We start from the raw sequence: 16,650 nt of genomic DNA, 5'->3' as shown, positions 1-16,650 counted from the left end.
GTAAGGTAAGGGAACCAGTCTAGCTGGCCTGCACCCGTTCATAAACATGTAACCAATAGCAAACAACATTCGGACGGAAAAAAAAATTGTAAAATAGGAGCAGTAGTTGAAAAATAGTTAGGTTTTTCCAACGGTGGTCGGCCGACCACCGTTGGAAATGTATACAAAAATACCATTTTCTTAAAAATGACTTGACACCAGGTGCCATAATTTTACAGGATGCTTAAGACTGTCATTTACCAACATCCTAGTAAGGAATTTTGTAAAAACGTGGTAGTTTTATTCTTCGATGTTTGCAAATGTTGTATTTTCCCTTTAACAGGCATTATACTAATGCACAAAATGTGATTTATTTTTCTTTGATTGGCATGTCTATCTTTTTTTTTTACGTACTGCGCACTGCACGTCAGTCTATCCCTCTGCTTCTACCAATGCCCTACCAAAATAAGATTGTGTTAATTAATTAATTAATTGATTCATTTGTTTTGTACCTCCAGCATGGAAGATGATGCCATTGAGCTAGAGGAGCTAAATAGCAACCCCCAACATGTGGCATCTCATTCAAGAAGAGACAGTTCCAGAGACTCCTTCCATCAAGACAACGAAAAGGTACGTGGAAGGCAGGGGTACTCCAATCTCTTGGGAATCTTACAGGCAGTGTCTATTTTAATTTAAACCATTGACTTGATGCATATTCCTCTTGGATATGATGCATTAACACTATTAGCCCTTAAACCTCCAAGATCAATGCGGCGCTTTTGGAAAATCTTGCGAGGATTGAGGTCGTATGGCAGTTTAGTCCCTGTCGATCTTGGAGGATGCATTGTGTCAAGGTCTTAAGCTGTATCTTGTGTAGTTTATGCTTAGCAATGCATAGATTTATACCGGGCATCATCGTACTGCTTCTGGATAACAGCACTGCCTCAAAGTATAACACCGGGATTGTAAGAAGATTTTAAATGATTGAGGATGCCCTCTATCAAAGAACACTAGGGATTTAGGATTAAGACTGGTTAATACTTGGCTTGCACTGAATCCCATGGCAAGTAAGCGCTCGGCAAATTTGCAAATGTTGAACACTTAACAGTGCTAATGACCTTGCCCCAAGTGTTTTGCTACATCTAATCTGCCACCGTTTTTGTATTCCACTGAATTGTAACATGGATCATTTATCAATCAATCAGCCTAATTTAGGAGTATCCAGTTTTACCAATAACAAGCCATTGCTAAGGATTGTCACTGCCATGGTCACTTTCATTGTTGATGTCATTGTCGCCGTTGCTGTTATTGTCGCTGTCACTGTAGCTGTCACTGTTGCGATCATTGTCGCTGTTGCTGTTATTGTCGCTGTCACTGTGGCTGTCACTGTTGCGATCATTGTCGCTGTTGCTGTCGCTGTTGCTGTTGCTGTTTTTGTCGCTGTCACTGTTGCTGTCATTGTCACTGTCAATGTCACGGTCACTGTTGCAGCTGTCAGTGTTGCTGTCACTGTTGTTGTCACTGTAACTGTCACTGTCACCATTATGTCCTTGTTATCTGGTAAAAACAGGGGGCATGGAGTGACAAGGATCTGCCGGGGAGCATCCGTGTGGAGATCCATCCCCAGAAGGACCCGCCTACCACCAGTCACCTGGACGATTCCCTGACGCAGGCCCTGGACGCGTTGGACAACATGGAGAATGACCTCAAGCTGGATATCGTAGACGTGTCCTCAAAGCAACTTGGTAAGTCATTTGGAGGGCTTTGTTTTATAGTGCGGCGGCACTGCAAAAATAGAAGTTACACTCCATGGCAAATGGAAGTTCCATTAAACGGTCACGCTATTGGGGACTCTGACCAATCAGATGACGAGGATTTATTCAGGTGTTGCATAAAACAAATAATGATAGTTTCACATTCCTCACTCGTGCATTGGAAGAATTTTCCATGCCACGTGGCCATGAGCCATTTGTAAATTATTTGTTTCTTGATATTTAATTCCATGGACATATTCATCAGATTGATATTTTATTGTGATATTTATGTATTCTATTCAGCTTGACCATTCGGAGAAACAAGTTGCAACTGGGATTTGACTTGTAGTTTTTTTATCATAAATCTAATAACTGAGCTCTTTTCATTTAAAATTTTGATTATTTTGCAAGGTGGGAACGAAACAGTGCCACCAACAACACTTAGGAGTCATGGTTCACCTCATAGCAGAAGGAAAAGACAAGTCTCCCCACAGGATTCAACTAGGTTGTCCAATCGTAGACGAAACCGTACATCCATGGGAACCAACACAGGTAGGGCCACACCATCCCCAAAGGGCCCCTCAAGCACGGAACTCGGCAGCGACACAGACTTCAAGACAGAGAGAGGAGTCTTAGACTCAGTGCCGGCGTCGCTGTCGACCGTATCTATGCAAGAACAAAGCTCTGGGACTCCGCAGGGAAAGTTGACAAAGAGGGACCTTGAGAGTTGCCCTCACCTCGGTTTGTCCAGCATCACCCCACGGGCAGACTCTGACTCCCTTCTTGCCATGCTCACTAAAGAGAGAACTTCCGAACAAGAGACGGAAGTGAAAGATGAAGCTCGCAGGAGGACTAAGAGCAGTGGTAGTGGGGAGAGAACCAGGAACAGACACTCTGCTGAGCAGCTCTCGGCATCAGGCCGACCTGGGAGGTTTAGCTTCCTAGACAGCTCAGCAGGACAATCACTAACCCCACCTAGCAGACGAAGAACTGCCTCTGGTAACAGACAAATGTCTAGTAAGAAAAGCAGGCGACAGAGTGACCGGCAGAAGGAGTTAGCTTTACCCATCGAGGAGAATAACAACGAGCTGAAACAGTCTCCGGAACCCAGAGACAAACATGATAAGAGAACTCCAAGCCCAACTGGGCATGGTAGACGCACGTCTCCCGACGATCATAGAAACTCTTTATTGAAAAGAGCATCCCCAACCCATGTAGGGACGTCTCCGCTGTCTGGAATGAGTGATGGCAGCCCTCGCTTGCAGAACCTTTCAGACACTGTGTCCGAAGATTCTTTGGACCTGATTGTCAAGAACGTTCTAGGCTCAGGTGTGGAGATTGACGAAAACTGTGACTCCAGTCACACCCTGACCTCGTCTAAGAAGTCGGGGCAGGGTGCAACCAGCTCAAGCTCTGATGATGATAGTACAGTAGTGTCGGAACACTCAGCTTTCTTAGGATCATCAGGCAATGCAGCAAGTTCCAGGAGTACATCTAGTTCCACAGGAATCCAGTGGTTATTCAACACAGAAGGGGAAGGTTCATCAGATAAAGGTATGATATTCTTCAATTAAATGTACAAATGCACGGAAAGCGTGCCTATTATTAAAAGTTTGCATCTTAAGGAATTCAGTAATTAAAAAAAAAAAAAATTACATTTTGAAAAGTGATCTTACCTAAGTCATTCTGTGTAGCTTTCTTCTTTTAACACATTTCATAAACAAATTTTTGACTGTGTGAATTTTAACAAACTTATAAAAGATGAAGCCTTTTCAATGAACTTTGACCATATTGTGGTGGTTGGTGCTTTCTCACCATAAATATGGACATATCCCTCAGAAAAGCAAGACACATTGGTTTATTTATGTGTATAGAAAAACAAATTGTTTGAACATGATCATAACATCAACCAAGCATTTAATGTAAAATGCTACACATGTGTTGTGCGTGTTTGATATAAAGTAAACATACTGTCATTGGAATTCCTACACTACAGGGGGTGAGCTGAGTTCCACGAGTAAAGCGTCAGCGAGGGAGCCCTCCCCACGTAGCCATAATCGGGCTAAAGAGGGCGCTATACCAAAGAGGAAGGCCCGTCTGAGTAACAGTACTAGCCAAAGTGAGTCAAAGTTTGCAGTCATCGAACTACTGCAACAATCGATCTTTCAACAACTTGTGCTTGAAGCATCCAAAAATTTATTTCAAGTCTTTTGAGTAGTTTGGTTTGTTGCAGCTCTGGAATGGCAGTCTGAAATAATATAAATGGATACTTATAATATAGCGCTTTTAACTAAAATCAAAGCCCTTTCCCTATTATTAACCCTGATCACTGAGCCAATGAAACCTTCTAAAGGAATCTCAGCTCCCTGGGGAGTATACAGCTCAATGCTGCCTGTTAGGTGCAAAGCAGCTAAAATCAACCACACTAACCATCTCTGCTCTCACAGGTACCCATTTACCTCTGGGTGGGGAGAAGCAATGAGTGACAAAGTGCCTTGCCCAAGGACATGCTCATAAAAAAAAAACAGGCTGGACTCGAACCCACAACCTGCAGAATTACCCGCAGACTATGAGTTCAGTGCTCCAGACCACAAGGACATGGCACTCCACAAATGAATGTAACCTTTTTTCTTTGACAGGTGACGAGGAGATCAAGCCAGAGCTTGAGGCAAACCAAGAGAACACGGGAACCAACAGCAGTAACCGTCTGATTGGCAGGATGATGAAACGAGTCTTGAGGGAGGAGTCACTCCGGTTCCAACTGGAGGATGGTGAGTTTCATTGAAAATTAAATTAATAATATTTAAAATAATAATAATAATATGTGGTGCTTATATAGCGCTTTCCACCAAAGTTTGGTCTCAAAGCACTTCACAATTATAACCCCGTTCAACAGGCCATAAGACCACTTTTTTGGACTGAGATCAGTGCAGTCTGGTCTCTACCTTCACAGGTACCCATTTATACTCCCCGATGGAGAGAGGCAATTGTAGTAAAATGACTTGCCCAAGAACACAAACACCAAGTTCCCTGTTAGGGTTAGAACTCACGTACCATGGCACATGGGTCAAACACCTCAACCATTTGACCACGTCGTCCCTGCTTGGGAGTCATTAAAGTTTCTCGTATTTTATTGCAAATAAATAAGACGTAAGGGTCTGCATGGTAAACATGATCAATGAATGGGAGGTACTGCGGAGGCACGGCAGTGATAGAGGTCCTACTGCGGTCCTTGTACGGTACCACGGCAGTCATGGCGGTGCCGCGGCGATCCCACTGCGGATTGGCCCTACCCGCGGTGGCACTGCGGAAGTTTTGAACATGTTCAAAGTTTGCACCGTGCCACCGCGAAGGTCCGCGGTTTTGACAGTTTTCCGCGGTGCTACGGCGATCAATGACGGAACCACTGCGGAACCACGGCGATCATGGCGGTGCCACTGCGGTTTATGCCGTACAAGCACCGCAGTGGCACCGCACCTCCGGTGTGACGGGGGTATAACACCATGTGAATGATATCTCTTAGTGAGTTGTGTGGTTCTGAGAAGAACCAGTTGGTTTAACTCGACGAACTGATGACGAGCAGAGCATACTGTTTAAAACGTCGAGTTAAACCAACTGGTTCTTCTCAGAAAAACACAACTCACTAAGAGATATCATTCACATGATGTTACCGCAAACCTCCCATTCATTTATTGCGAATAAGTTTATCTGCTATAGACACCATGCATGGACAGTAGGTGGCGCTTTCTGACCTCATTCGAGAGGCCCCATTGGGAGGTACACAATGCATGTGCAAACTGGCTTGTGGCCATATGCCCAAAGTTCACACAACTCATTTTATATTCCGAATGCGAACAGACCCATAGCATCTTTGCTTGAGCGCAAGGCTTACGGCAGCAATGCCTTCAATGCAAGAGTCCCTCCAGTGGGTCTCCCCGCTTACTTTGTAGCTGGTTAATTATTACATGTGTACGACGTCCATAGGTGAATTGTATTGGGTATAAGTTGCATGGTGCTGAGCAACTTCCCCCGGAATCTTCCCACAGTGCTGATAGCTTCACTAAACACACACAAACATTGTGATTAATATGTGAGCCTATACCCACATAAGGTACTCTGTGGCTGTGGCTTCAGTTTTTGACATTGATGCGCTGCGGTGAATGGCCATAGCCATAGACACTGAACAGTGCAGTTTCAGACACGGGGATTAAAAGGCCTTTACGCACGTGTCGCCTACCCGTGTTGAAATAAACATGGGTCCCTTGTAAGCAGAACCAGGGGCCAATTTCACAGCGCTGCTAAGCAAAAAAATTTGCTTAGCACAAAAAAATTTCTAGCTTATAAAAGCAGGTTACCAGCAAAAACTCCATGTGATGTATGTTGCTCTTGATTAGTATTCAGCTGTTGTTTGCTTAGCATGAAAATCACATGGAGTTTTGGCTGGTTACCCGCTTTTATAGGCCAGACTTTCTTGTGCTAAGTAAATTTGTGTGCTTAGCAGCGCCGTGAAATCGGGGTACAGCCTCTCGACCCTGGGTAGAGCATCAGATCCACGTAGAAGTTGTGTTGGATTCTTGCTAGTGCGAAAGGCGTTCCCAAAATCTTCATGTTGGAACCGGGTCCAACACGGAAAGTTTAGGCAGTATGAAAAGGGCCTAAAATAAGTCCTAGGGAAATGATCCATCGAAGTATAGGTCTAAATATGTCTTTTCATTCATCAATACTTGTGGTTCCCAATTTCCAAGTTATTCCCCCCCCCCCCCCCGGCATGCGCTATTAGTGTTATCACAATTATGCTCGCCCATTCATGTACTCTGTTATTTAGTGTAAGATTGTGAAACAGCGTGCCATCCCTTAAAGGGTCCATGAGATGAATTATTCTTAAGAACACATTTTGTGCAACTTTCTACTCCTCTTACATGTATGAAAACTATTTGACATCCTTTTTGGTGAATTTTATTAAAAACTGCTCTTATTTAAACATTTAAAATTGCCTATGCTTTTCTGGACAACAGAGGGCACTGTTGCTGTGATGTCATTTCAGGAAGACACTGTTTAGTTTAGGGATTTTCTGTTCAAATTGTAAACACAAAAATTAGCTCATTGAATAACATTTGTGAGAAAAGTGTGTTCATTGGTTTACTGCCATGTATGGTACTGACACAACAAAAGAAAGAAAAAATTACGATAGAAAAATATCCATAATTCTGGCAACTTTTGGTTCTGAAATAGCTGCAACATTGAGGTTTCTGCCTGAAATAACATCACACTTTTGCTCATGAATGTGGAAATTTGTATTAGCATATAAACCAAAAAGGCACCAAAACACCCTTGAAAATGGCAAAACTAAAACTGAAAATTAGGTTAAATGGGACACAAAGAAGCATTTTCAAGGATTGCATTAACAAAATTACATTGCATGGCCCTTTAATTAAGCCACCATTGCACTGTGTTAATTGTTATAGCTACATGTAGAGGGGTGCTTTCATGGAAATAGACTTTCAGATGATTTCATGTCATTTGATTCACGACAATCGAGGCTTAGTTGGTACTTACGCTGTGGGATTTCAGGATTTATTCTGGTGAAGATATACTTGTATGAGGTCCCACAGAAAAGCCCTTCAATTTGTTAACTTCCAACAACCTGAATTGGAATATGTCAACAAAGACTTGAAATTTAGACTCCATTTGATGTTGGTAGAATGGAGAAACAAACAAATCTGCCAGCAATCTTAACTTGAAGAGAGTTTTCTCAGTCAAGATGATGATGTGGAAGAAAAATTATTTTAAAAAGTAAAGAAAATAAAAAAGAAATCACAGTAAGTAGAAGTAAGTCTGTTACCCTACCTTGTTGCACCACTAAACAGTCAATCCTACCATACGACGAGCCAGGCGACGGGCAAGGTACCTGAGCTCGACCAGCGAGTCGAGACAGCGCCACCACAGTGATAGGGACGAGCGCACGTCCTCAAGCGATCGTCGACACAGACGAGGTAACTGACCAATCCAAAAAAAACCAGAGATGCCAACTGGCTGATCCATTAAGAACTGCCCTGCGATATCTTGACCGATAACAGTGGTGATTACTGTCGGACATGCGTGCACTGAAGTCCAACGCGCGTGTCTGCGCGTATGACGCTCGCAGCTGAAACATACAGTTTGGTATTGAAATTGCGCACGTGTCGTTGCCCATGTGTGAGTGGGCGGGGCTTAATGGATCGGTTTCCTGGTGTTTATTTTAGGAATGTCTCGATCCAGATTTTCCCATAAGCCCCGCCCATTTTGGTTTGTGTTCATTTTCCGCATGACCAAAAGTCCTGATCTAATAGGTCTCTCTCACATGACGTCACTTCCTGCTGATTGGCACGTGCATCAACATTTCTGGCATTAAATTTTTGTGACTCGCATCGGCTGTGCGGTATTTCGAAGACATTTTGAGCAACATGCAGCATGTGTGGAACGTTTTGCACAATGCACGTACATGTTCACGTATTTGGTGGCGTTGAACACGCCTTTGTAATTTTCCTACGAAGATGGCTGTCTATGAGAGGGGACTATTGGTCTATCAGTATGATTGACAGGCACGAATGGTCCATTCAGAACATTATTTTTTACAATTTCCACCTTTGATAATTGGATTTTATGGTGATACCTCTTGTACTGATCTTGTACGCTAATCATACAAATGATATTTTCAGTAAAAGAATGTAGTGCACATTCATTAACATAAGCACGGAAGTCTGCATGCTGTAGCTTTTGCAATTAATTTGTTCCACTAAGGTTGCAGTTGGTCATTGTTGACTGTCTTCTTCAGCTTTGTCTCTGTGATAAACCAGACGGTCTTGCTTTAGTGTTTCTTTAAATGCACACTGCAGATTAATGTGTAGCACTGATCTTTCTTAACAATTAGGAGGTACCTCTATTACAATTGTATTCTTAAAACGCCTTAGTCCAAATTTTCTGTATGGACTAATTCGGCGACATCCATTTTCTGTGGTGGCACCTGACTCGCGCGAGTCGCACTCGGGTAATACGCATGCACTCCAGGCTCCTTTAACCAATATGGTTGCCAAAATGCACGCACCTCGTCTTTAAGAACGTGTGTGGCATGAGCGTGGACGTGGCACCACCTCAAAAATGGCCACCTCTTCATTGGCCCATTTTGTAATGTACAGTATGCATGCATACTACATGTATGTACTTGTATGTTTTCTTTTGTTGTTTTATCCAGGGAACGCATGCGTTTGTGGTATATGTTTGCTAGAGTGTAGTTGATCCCGAGTTCAGCTTTCTGTAAAATTCTGGTAGACTAAAGATTGTTGTCGTAAATACCTGTTCATCTTAAGATTGTCTTGGGGAAAGTGTAAACATTTGACATTTTGTTTTTTATATAATAAACGGTACAGTTGGCATCTCTGTATGAAATTGTTACATAGTAGATAAATTACTTACATATTTTTTATTTGTTGATTTCTCATGATTATCAGAATAACTAAAAAATAATGAACCTGTTAAGGTTATTTTTTCTGAGACTTCCAGAAATATCAAAACTATTTTGTTTACGTACAGAACTTAAACACCTGTCATCTGTCACCACCCCTCCCTGTTGAAAGCACATTTCTGCAAAATAAAAATTGCTAGTGGCTTTTCATTTCCTTGTGTTTTCTTAGTAAATTGCTGACTAGTAAGATGGATCTTAGCCTACACCCTATATCAAAGCCATACAAAATCATAGCCCTCTAAGGCAGAGTCAGTGGGCAATGGTTTTATATCGTTTGGATATATGCGTGAGCAAACCATTTCTGCATTCATGAACACGATGACAAGGATAAATTCATATCCCCCTGGCAAAAGGACAGCCTTCTCATACTTCAGCCAAAAAAAAGACTAGATCTTGCTTGGGTGCATACCTGTGTTCCCCATTACCGATGTTCCCCAATACCGATGTTCCCCGAAATCCCTACCCTATAACCCTAGCCCTAACCCTAGCCCTAACCCTAACCCTGACCCTGACCCTGACCCTGACCCTTACCCTAATCCTATAAGGATTTCGGGGAACATCAGTAGTGGGGAACATCGGTATTAGAAAACATCGGGCAGAGCCCTCTTGCTTTTGCTGTTTTCACTTAAATGCACCTTTTTTAAACTTACAGTTTTCTTCACACCTTTCACGTTAACCTTGTCTCCATCAGAGCTGAGACATTGCTGCCCAAACAGCTTCCCCCACCCTTGAGACTTAGACAAGTCTATTACAGTATTATATTTCTTCACTTTTCTTATGTTGCCATTACAATTTAAATATATTCATAACTTGGATCCATTCTATCAGTGACAAATGAGGAGTTCTGAAGCTTACAAAGGGCATGCAAGTGACCCCTTTGCCATTTCTTTATTGCATGAATTGGTCTCTTTGACAACTGAATTATTCCAGTTGGCACAGGTTTAAGCTCAGTGACAAAATGCTTATCTTTGATTGTTATAACTTTTGTATTGACCACCTGATTATGTATCAGTTTACAAATTTAACATTTTTCGCTAGAGCTGTATTTGAGTTGCATACAGGCTGCAGCTTGTAAACACATTTTGCACTTAACAGAGGGAGCCAGAGCTACATTTCAGTTGCAAACCTTCCACAATTTTTGCACAATGGAAATCATGTACCATCACTTGTACCCACATGATGTCCGCATGTCATAAGGATGTCAAACTGAGTAAAATGCCAAAAATGAAAAGCTTAGTATGCTCATTCTAATGATATCTGTGGGAACACAAAGAGAGAAAAAATTATTTGGAACCAAGTCACGCGGCAAACAATTTTCTAAGGCAACTTGGAGGCAAACAAATGTACTTCATGCTAAATGAACCCCTAGGAAGAATGGAGTGCATTTTGCCAACAGTTTATGGAAACTTCCTGAGACCATTTTTTTTATTGCATTCAAATGTACTTGTAAGTTTTCTTCTTTAAGATCACTCACAACAATTTATACCTGAAAATAGCCTTGTGTTCACAGCCCTTAAGCTCTTTTCATATGATCGGAGGCCAAGTTTCATGCTTAGCACCGAAGTTTGCTTATCAAAGAAAATATTTGCTACGCAAAATCAGGTCACCAGCCAAAATGTCATGAGATGTCTATTGCTTGCCACTGGTTCCCTGCTTATTTTCGCTTAGCAAATAAATCCGCTTAGCAGTAATTTCTACTTTCGCAGCTCCATAATATTTTGGCCCTAGTCGCAAATCTTACCTCATAAATTTGTTATTCCATCACTTTACTGTCACAGAGCCCAGGCAGACTACCCACCCTCCCCCCTCACCGTACCTGGCAGCCATCGTGAGGCGTGAGGGAAGGTACATGGCCTCAGCCCATGACGACTCGTCCCCCGGGTCGGTACACTGCTTCCAGGATGAGCATGGTAAGAAATGAAGGCCCGGCTTCGTCAGTGGCATAGCTGGGATTTCTGTCAGTTTGTTCAACAAGTTGAGGGGGGTGCCAGATGTAACATTTAACCTAGACGGATGGGGTGGGGTGGAGGGGGGGGTTAAGAAATTTACAGGCTTGTAACAACAGAGCATGGTAAGAAATGAAGGACTCGCCTTGTTAGTGGCATAGCTAGGATGTATGTCAGTTTGTTCCACAAGTGGAGGGGGAGGGGGGGGGGCGCGAAGGGGGTGCCAAATGTAAAATTTAATCTACATGTAGGACGGGGGGGGGGGGGGGTTAAGAAATTTACAGGCATGTAACTTTTCCTCGGATCCGCTGATTTCCTTGTTTTTTACTTCTCAAAAATGCCATACAAATTGAAACACACTGTTCAAAGTCTTGAAATGTCCTCGTTTCTTCCTAAATTCCCAGTTGCATGCCTGAATTTAGAGCACAGTGCGAAAAGCCACTTTGTGGGTTCCTTGCTCGACCAACAGAGGTTTTTTTACTGCTTTTAAGTGCCCAGTGGATGGGACACACCGCGTGTACGCACAGTCATATTTTACCATTACATCTGAGGACAAGGCATTGTCTATAATTTACAACACCATCCCACAGATTAAGCACACACACTTACGTTCAAGGCCCGTTTTCAACAAAAGATGTACGTTTCAGGACAACAAAGTTTCAGGACAACGTGTTGCTGTCCTCGGGGATGTATGTAATACAAGAGCATACTGGTTCGTGTGCATGTAGCGTAAATGAACGCAGGACTAATTTCATTCTAATTGTGCACAAAGCCAGTAGTGTGTTCGCGCTAGCATCAAGCGTTGCCGGCAGTGTACAAGCATTACATTCACTGTGTGGACTTCCGAACAAAAGATGTCCACATAAACCGGTTTCAGATACCTTGTGTGGACTTGCCCACGTCCACACAAGGTTCCCCTTCTCTAGAAAACAGGTTTAGAGGCATTTTTGGGTTTGGTTTATATGTCGCTAAATGAAAATAAACACTCAAGGGAATCATAGTAAAAAACATTGGGTCGAAATAGTTTTCATAGTGCGGGTAACATTAGTTCATGGGTTTTGCTTAACAACACGAAGGAAACAACACGAAACAAAGGAATGTCCACACTAGGTATGTAACATAAACATTTGAATGTCTCTCCCGGTGGTCTCTCCCAACTCTCCAATTCTTACCGTTGAGGGGGTACTTGTACACGGAGCCCATAGTATAGCACTGACTGAAATGAGTTTCATTACAGGTAACTGGATGACATACACGTTTGATGAGAACAGTCCCGGAGTAGCTCAGAGGCTGGACACAGACCCTAACCCTAACGCTGAGGCCTCACCGCCATCAGATCCTGAGAAACCCTCCATCGATTGGTAAGTTGTCCTTCCCCAAAACAAACTGGTTCCCAGTCATGTTTACATTGCATCCGGAATCATGCCAAACCAAATTATTGAAGATTTTGAATAAGCACGTGAAAAAGTTCAACGTTTGAAACAGTTTAAGGAGCAACCAAGTAGACAGACCAATTGTTGCTGTCGTTCTGAATTACTTCAGAGATCTCATCAATGGAAAATTAATATGTAACGTTTGCCTGTTTAAAACCAAGAACCGATTTGCTCCTAATATTACTAGCTGAAATGGGTGTCAAAGGCTACCACTACCATTTGCAGTTCATAAAACAAAGTGACCTTTTAAAAGACATCAGCTTTATTGAAATGTGTAGCAATTCATCCCTTTTTGTGAAGCCTTGTGGAGCTCAACTCAACATTTTTTGAGGTTGTAGTTGTATACAGTATGTTCAACATCGTTCAGTAAGATCTTCTGGTGATATTTTGGTGATATTTTATCCTTGAATTTTATCGCAATTTCTTGGCAAAGCTAAACAATTAGCAGTGAGGAGAATCAGACATTAGAGTAATATGCTAGAATGGCACTAGAAGTCTTGCTACCTGGGTAGCAGTTGAGTTGTTTTTAATTTCATTGTGTCCTTTTCCCTTGAAGCAGTCTTTTCATTGTCCCTCCTTCCGTTTTACCAAAAGGCCGGACAGTTCCAGTTGCCACTCTGACTCCACCGTCATCACCATGCCCAAGTCCTCAGGAGCTACCCTAGACAGCGGCGGTGGCCCCTCCTCTCTGGACAGTCACATCCCAAGCTCCATCCTCTTCAATCTCACCAGCCAGCACTCCTCCTCGGCGGCCGGTGGGGGCAGCCAGTCCTGGGAGCTGCCCCGTAACTTCCTCAGCGAGCTGGGCTTACAGAGTCTGATCGAGGACGTCCGGAGGCAGAACAGCGACCAGAGCACGCGGGACGAGGCTATCAGCCTGGCCAGCGCGGAGCGCAGCCGGAAGCGGCGTGAGCGGGCCCGGATCAAGCACAACTACCGCTTCTGGGTGTTACCGGGCCGGTCGTTGCGGGTGACCTTTGACCGGCTGGCCTTCCTTGCTCTGTTTGACAGGTTGGTTCTCAGCAAGTGCATCAATAGAGGGTGCAAGTTGATTTTAAAACGATGAGTCAAATAAAACACAAAGGGAAACTGAGTAGATGCATTATCCTCTCTGGCAATGTAAAAAATAACATTTAAAATTTGATTGATCATTTGTTAGGATTACAAAAGTTATGAAATTTCTAAGGAGACACTGAATGAAGAAACATTTGTCCACTCTTAGTTGTCAATTGTTTCAATTCAGCTTTTGAATTAGGTGCGGGACACTCCTAATTCAGCATAGACTTGAATCAAGTTGAAACAATAAGTCGATATCCCCAACACTGCCACCACAATCGAGCCCTGAATTTCATCAACAACGTTGTGCCAGTGTGTGCACGTGTACGCATACTGCACAGACCATTCCCAATACCCGATGCGAGCCAAGTCTAAATTCAGCTCGAGCGTGAAGCAAGCGCATCATACAAAGCTCATTATTTAATGGAATCAGTGCCTCTAAAAAGCTAAAAAAATATATATATATATATCATTCGTTCAAGGACATCATATTCTTAAAAAAAATCTTCAAAAACAAATCAGAAATCTGAAAAATCAAGGGGATGCTAACTTTTAAGTCTCATGACTATATTCATCTTTTATTTTTCAGGAATCGTACCTTCTTAGAGAGCATGATAGCTGTGCTGTTGTCTGTTCTAGTCTCTGTCCTGGGTTTCGCCGTGCTCAGTCAGGGTTACCTTCATGATTTCTGGGTCTTCTGGTTCTGCTTCGTCCTTGCCAGCTGTCAGTACTCACTCCTTAAGGTAAGAGAGGTTAAAATATGTGTGTCGCTAAAAACATCTGGCAAATATACTGTAAGCAAAGCATTCTAGTTCATGTACACAGAAAAGACATTAAATTGGCATTTTACAGTGCTCACTACATACGGTTAAAATGGCAATGTCATTGTTGTACGAGTTGCCATACCATTATTAAAGTTTTAAACACCACCCCCCCCCCCCCCCAACATAATTTGCTTTCCATTAGTACTTTATACTCGGTGGTGTCGAAGAGCTTGTGACAAAAATTCAAAGTGTCTAGTAGTGTCTTTTTTCCAATGCTGAAACTACACAAGTTTGTTGCTTTGGGTTTTTTGCCGATTCAAGGAGCAACAATAGTCTTAAATAGCTATAAGGCAATTTGTATTTTTCAAACTTGAGTTGAAGTAATTCTTGTCTTGTTTTGTTTACAGAGTGTTCAACCGGATGCAGCTTCTCCTATGCATGTAAGCCCTTGCTTTTTTTTATGTATTCGAATACAATTCTCCTCAACTAAATTAAACTGACAAAATTTAATACATCAACAAAATCAGAGCTGGACCTTGTAAAGGTCCTGCTAAGGATCGGAAATATATTTCAGGTTAATCCAGTCAGTAAGCAGTTTGCAGCATTTCTATTAATTTTCATGACAAAATTTATAATAGGCAAGGTTGTATTATTTGGGGGGGGGGAGGGTCATATATTTGCTATTTTAAATACCCCTTATCACCTGTAATAGTAGTGAGGGTTTGCGGTAACACTGTGTGGAAGAATCTCTTTTGAGAAGATGTGTGCTTCTGAAAAGAACCGGTTGGTTGTGAAACCCGACTTTCCGATCAGTATGCTCTGATCGTCTTCAGGAGAAGACGACACAAATTAAATACACTCAGAAGTCCATCAGCAGACATTGAAATTTTCATTCAACGACACATCCATCCGAACGTCGAGTTTCACAACCAACCGGTTCTTTTCAGAACCACACACCTTCTCAAAAGAGATTCTTCCACGTGGTGTTACTGCAAACCCCCACTAGTTTACGCTACCGCCATGTAAAGTTTCACACCTGTAATATGATGGCACTTCATTAATCACCCAAGACTGAGCGGGAAAGAGTCTGTTTGGGAAAAAATGTTGCAACCTGACGCCACTTTTTGTCTTCATATATCATCTCAATGAAGGTCAGTCATTGCAAAAATGATGATTAGATATGAATATGGGACTGAGAAACATTTCCAATTTTGTTAGGAAATACTTCGCAAATTTTCTTGACTCTCCATAGACTTTGTACACAACCGCAGAAGTGGCGTCATTTTGCAACATGTTTTCCTCTCTTTGTGTCTCTGATAACACTGCAGCATGAGGTTACGTAATGCCCAGTGACAACACAAATTAAATACACTCAAAAATCCATCAGCAGACATTGATATTTTCACTCAATGACACACCCATTGTTTGTCCTTTGCAGGGTCACAACCAGATTATAGCCTACAGCCGGCCCATGTACTTCTGCATCTGTTGTGGTCTTATCCTCCTGCTGGACTATTGTGCCAGCCAGCCCATGTTGTACCAGACTGCCCCCAGTCTATATGGGCTGTCTATAGGGGGGCAGGCCTTGCTCTGGCTGGGCAGGGATATGCTTATAGGTGGGTGTTTTGAAACTTGTCTACATGGGACTATCTCTAACCCTCCTCGTGGGAAGTCAATGTTCAGAGCAATATGTAAAAACCCTTTAAAACCCTGCAGGTCAGTTTCAGGTGTAGGGATGTGAAGTGACTGTGTCACACGGAGAGTCACTGCACACACTAATTGCAGGCAATTGCTTGCAAAAGTGGACATGACTGAAAATTGGAAAATTTGTGAAATCTTCAGAACTGCAAGCATCACAACTTCAAATGTGGCGTCAAATTAAAGGGGACAACAAGACCTTTTATTCGAGTGGTGTGCCAGTGAGATGGAATATAGTTATAAAATATTTGTCAAAAACTGGTTTATTTTGCAAAAGTTTTGGATATTAGGTTGTCATTTTGTTATCACATGCACAATATAAGTGTTATTGTGAGTTTTTGCTTTTGAGGCATGGACAAAGGTTCATATTAGTAAAAAAAAAATAACACACCGAAGTTAGAATACCATGATTCAGTGATTTTTTTAAACACGTTTGTGAAATTGATTTCAAAAGTGAAACGTCTGTAAGCTATATAATGTTATGTCCATAACACCAAAACATAACATCAAAGGAGCTCT

At 42.3% G+C, this 16,650-nt stretch overlaps 1 protein-coding gene across 2 annotated transcripts in view; it reads left to right on the top strand.

Annotated features, from left to right (window-relative positions):
* The window catches only part of LOC119744724 (pecanex-like protein 1), a 50,871-nt gene that overhangs the window by 5,475 nt on the left and 28,746 nt on the right, over positions 1 to 16,650 (top strand). The window contains exons 3-14 of one of the 2 annotated variants that reach the window (XM_038220801.1): positions 498 to 609; positions 1,550 to 1,724; positions 2,145 to 3,287; positions 3,730 to 3,852; positions 4,373 to 4,504; positions 7,601 to 7,726; positions 11,013 to 11,144; positions 12,418 to 12,541; positions 13,208 to 13,624; positions 14,259 to 14,412; positions 14,841 to 14,873; positions 15,872 to 16,049. In XM_038220801.1, coding sequence (XP_038076729.1) covers positions 498 to 609; positions 1,550 to 1,724; positions 2,145 to 3,287; positions 3,730 to 3,852; positions 4,373 to 4,504; positions 7,601 to 7,726; positions 11,013 to 11,144; positions 12,418 to 12,541; positions 13,208 to 13,624; positions 14,259 to 14,412; positions 14,841 to 14,873; positions 15,872 to 16,049 — 2,849 coding nt within the window. The remainder of the gene's footprint in view (positions 1 to 497; positions 610 to 1,549; positions 1,725 to 2,144; positions 3,288 to 3,729; positions 3,853 to 4,372; positions 4,505 to 7,600; positions 7,727 to 11,012; positions 11,145 to 12,417; positions 12,542 to 13,207; positions 13,625 to 14,258; positions 14,413 to 14,840; positions 14,874 to 15,871; positions 16,050 to 16,650) is intronic. The other variant, XM_038220802.1, reaches the window with a different exon arrangement.

The sequence above is a fragment of the Patiria miniata genome, unplaced genomic scaffold (genome assembly GCF_015706575.1).
Source record: "Patiria miniata isolate m_02_andy unplaced genomic scaffold, ASM1570657v1 HiC_scaffold_7, whole genome shotgun sequence".
In the NCBI taxonomy this organism is placed as follows: domain Eukaryota; kingdom Metazoa; phylum Echinodermata; class Asteroidea; order Valvatida; family Asterinidae; genus Patiria; species Patiria miniata.
The sequence above is the reverse complement of the archived record's forward strand: the minus strand, read 5'-3'. Positions and strand labels throughout refer to the sequence as shown.